This window comes from Muscardinus avellanarius (genome assembly GCF_963383645.1).
Source record: "Muscardinus avellanarius genome assembly, chromosome: 11".
Lineage (NCBI taxonomy): Eukaryota > Metazoa > Chordata > Mammalia > Rodentia > Gliridae > Muscardinus > Muscardinus avellanarius.
In genome coordinates this window covers 11,591,830-11,593,733 of record NC_137797.1, presented here as the reverse complement: position 1 = coordinate 11,593,733, position 1,904 = coordinate 11,591,830, and the positions used below count along the sequence as shown (strand labels likewise).

General features: G+C 66.2%; 1 protein-coding gene across 1 annotated transcript; it reads right to left on the bottom strand.

The window, feature by feature from the left end:
* Positions 1 to 608: 608 nt before the first annotated feature.
* SSTR3 (somatostatin receptor 3) lies at positions 609 to 1,904 on the bottom strand (the record flags this gene model as incomplete). Its single annotated transcript, XM_080706450.1, has 1 exon — positions 609 to 1,904. One exon carries the CDS (start codon positions 1,902 to 1,904, stop codon positions 609 to 611), a length of 1,296 nt encoding a protein of 431 aa, XP_080562576.1.

The window sequence follows — 1,904 nt, the reverse complement described above, 5'->3', positions numbered from 1 at the left end:
GCCAGGAGCTAGACTGGATCAGCTCCCTGGGAAATTCCCCTCTTCTCCTCCATGCCGGAGTGCAGGAGTTCCAGCCTGGCCATCGAGGCCGAAAGGTCCTGGAGGTCACTGAGCTGGCCAGCAGTGGGGACAGAGACCTGGGGGGCAGCCTGGGCCAGGGCCCCACCAACTTAGGCTCTCTTTCACCTGGGGCTCCAGTCCTGCCCCCAGCATCTCTCGTGTCCCTGACTCTGCGCCCAGAAAGCCCAGGCCTTCCTTGGTTTATCCCTCTGAGGGCCAAGATCCAGGTTCATCCCAGAATCTCTGAGGCAGGCCAGCCTGCGCCCATCCCCTTGACCTGGGCCGCGCTCAGATAGGCTGGCCCTTGGCAGTGCCTTCTAGACCTCTCCCTCTGGTAGAACTTGTCCAGGCTAATTCCTCCCATCCCTGAGTCAGAAAAGAAAATGAGGCCCAGAGGGGGCAAGTGACCTGCTAAGGTCACCCAGCAATGGAATCACCGCCAGGACCCTGAGCAGCCCATCATGGACCTCTGACAGCTCAGGCAGGGTGCCCTGGGCACACCCACAGCCTCTGCCCTCCTGGGGTCGGGGTTAGGCCTTCCCAGGCCTCTACAGATAGCTGATGTGCGTGGCGCCGGACTTCTCCCCCGTGGAGGGCTCCTGGGGTAGAAACTGCTGCTCCTTGCTGGCCGCCGCGCTGGGCGGTCGCTCCTGTCTGCCCGTGCCCGGCCGTGTGACCTGGCTGACCCCACCGTTCACCTCCTGCCCCCTCCTCCCCTTTCCCTCCTCCTCCTTGTCCTCCCTACCCTCCTCCCCATCCTCTTCCTCGTCCTCCTCCTCCGTCTTCTCAGGGGCAGTGGGCTCCTGGCTGCCCACACGGCGGGACGGCCGCAGCAGGATCCGGCGGAAGCCCTGCTTGAAGCGGTAGGAGAGGAAGCCGTAAAGGATGGGGTTGGCACAGCTGTTGGCATAGGGCAGCGCCACCACCAAGAAGTAGAGGCCGAAGAAGGCGGGCTCCTCGGGCAGCGGGCACACCACGTTGACGATGTTGAGCACGTAGAAGGGCATCCAGCAGAGGACAAAGAGCGCCACCACAGCCACCACCATGCGCGTGACCCTGCGCTCGGAGCGCAGCCGCCGCTGGCTGGAGGGCGCCGGCACGCGCCGGCTTGAGGGCGCCCGCACCCGCCGCGCGGCCGAGCGCACCTTGACCACGATGAGCAGGTAGCAGAGACAGATGACCAGCAGCGGCCCGAAGAAGCCGAGAGCGGCTGTGTAGATGATGAAGCCCGCCCGCCAGGCCGCCTCCGGCTCGGGCCACTGCATGTGACAGGTGCTCATGCCCCGGGGCACGCCCGAGAAGACCACCACGGGCAGCACCACCACGGCCGAGGCCACCCACACGGCCGCACTGACGGTGCGCGCCACCGGGGCCGTGCGCCAGCGGGCCGAGCGCGTGGGGTGCACCACGGCCAGGTAGCGGTCCACGCTCATGACCGTGAGGCAGAAGATGCTGGTGAACTGGTTGATGCCGTCCACGGCCATCACCAGGCGGCACATGAGGGAGCCGAAGGGCCAGTAGGACAGGGCGTTCTGGGCGGCCAGGAAGGGCAGTCCCAGCATGAAGAGCTCGTCCGCCAGAGCCAGGTTGAGGATGTAGATGCTGGTGACCGAGGGGCTGGCCGTGTGTCGCAGGACCACGTAGATGACCAGCGAGTTGCCCAGCAGGCCCACCACGCACACCACCAGGTAGACCAGAGGGATGAGGATGCTACTGACGGCCAGCCCGGCCGGGCTCGCGCCCACAGATGCGTTTCCCAGGGTGCCATCTGGGGGCCAGGTGGAGGAGGCGTTCCCAGGTTCCGGGGTTGCGGGAGCCAAGGAGGGATAGCCAGGGGTGTCCAT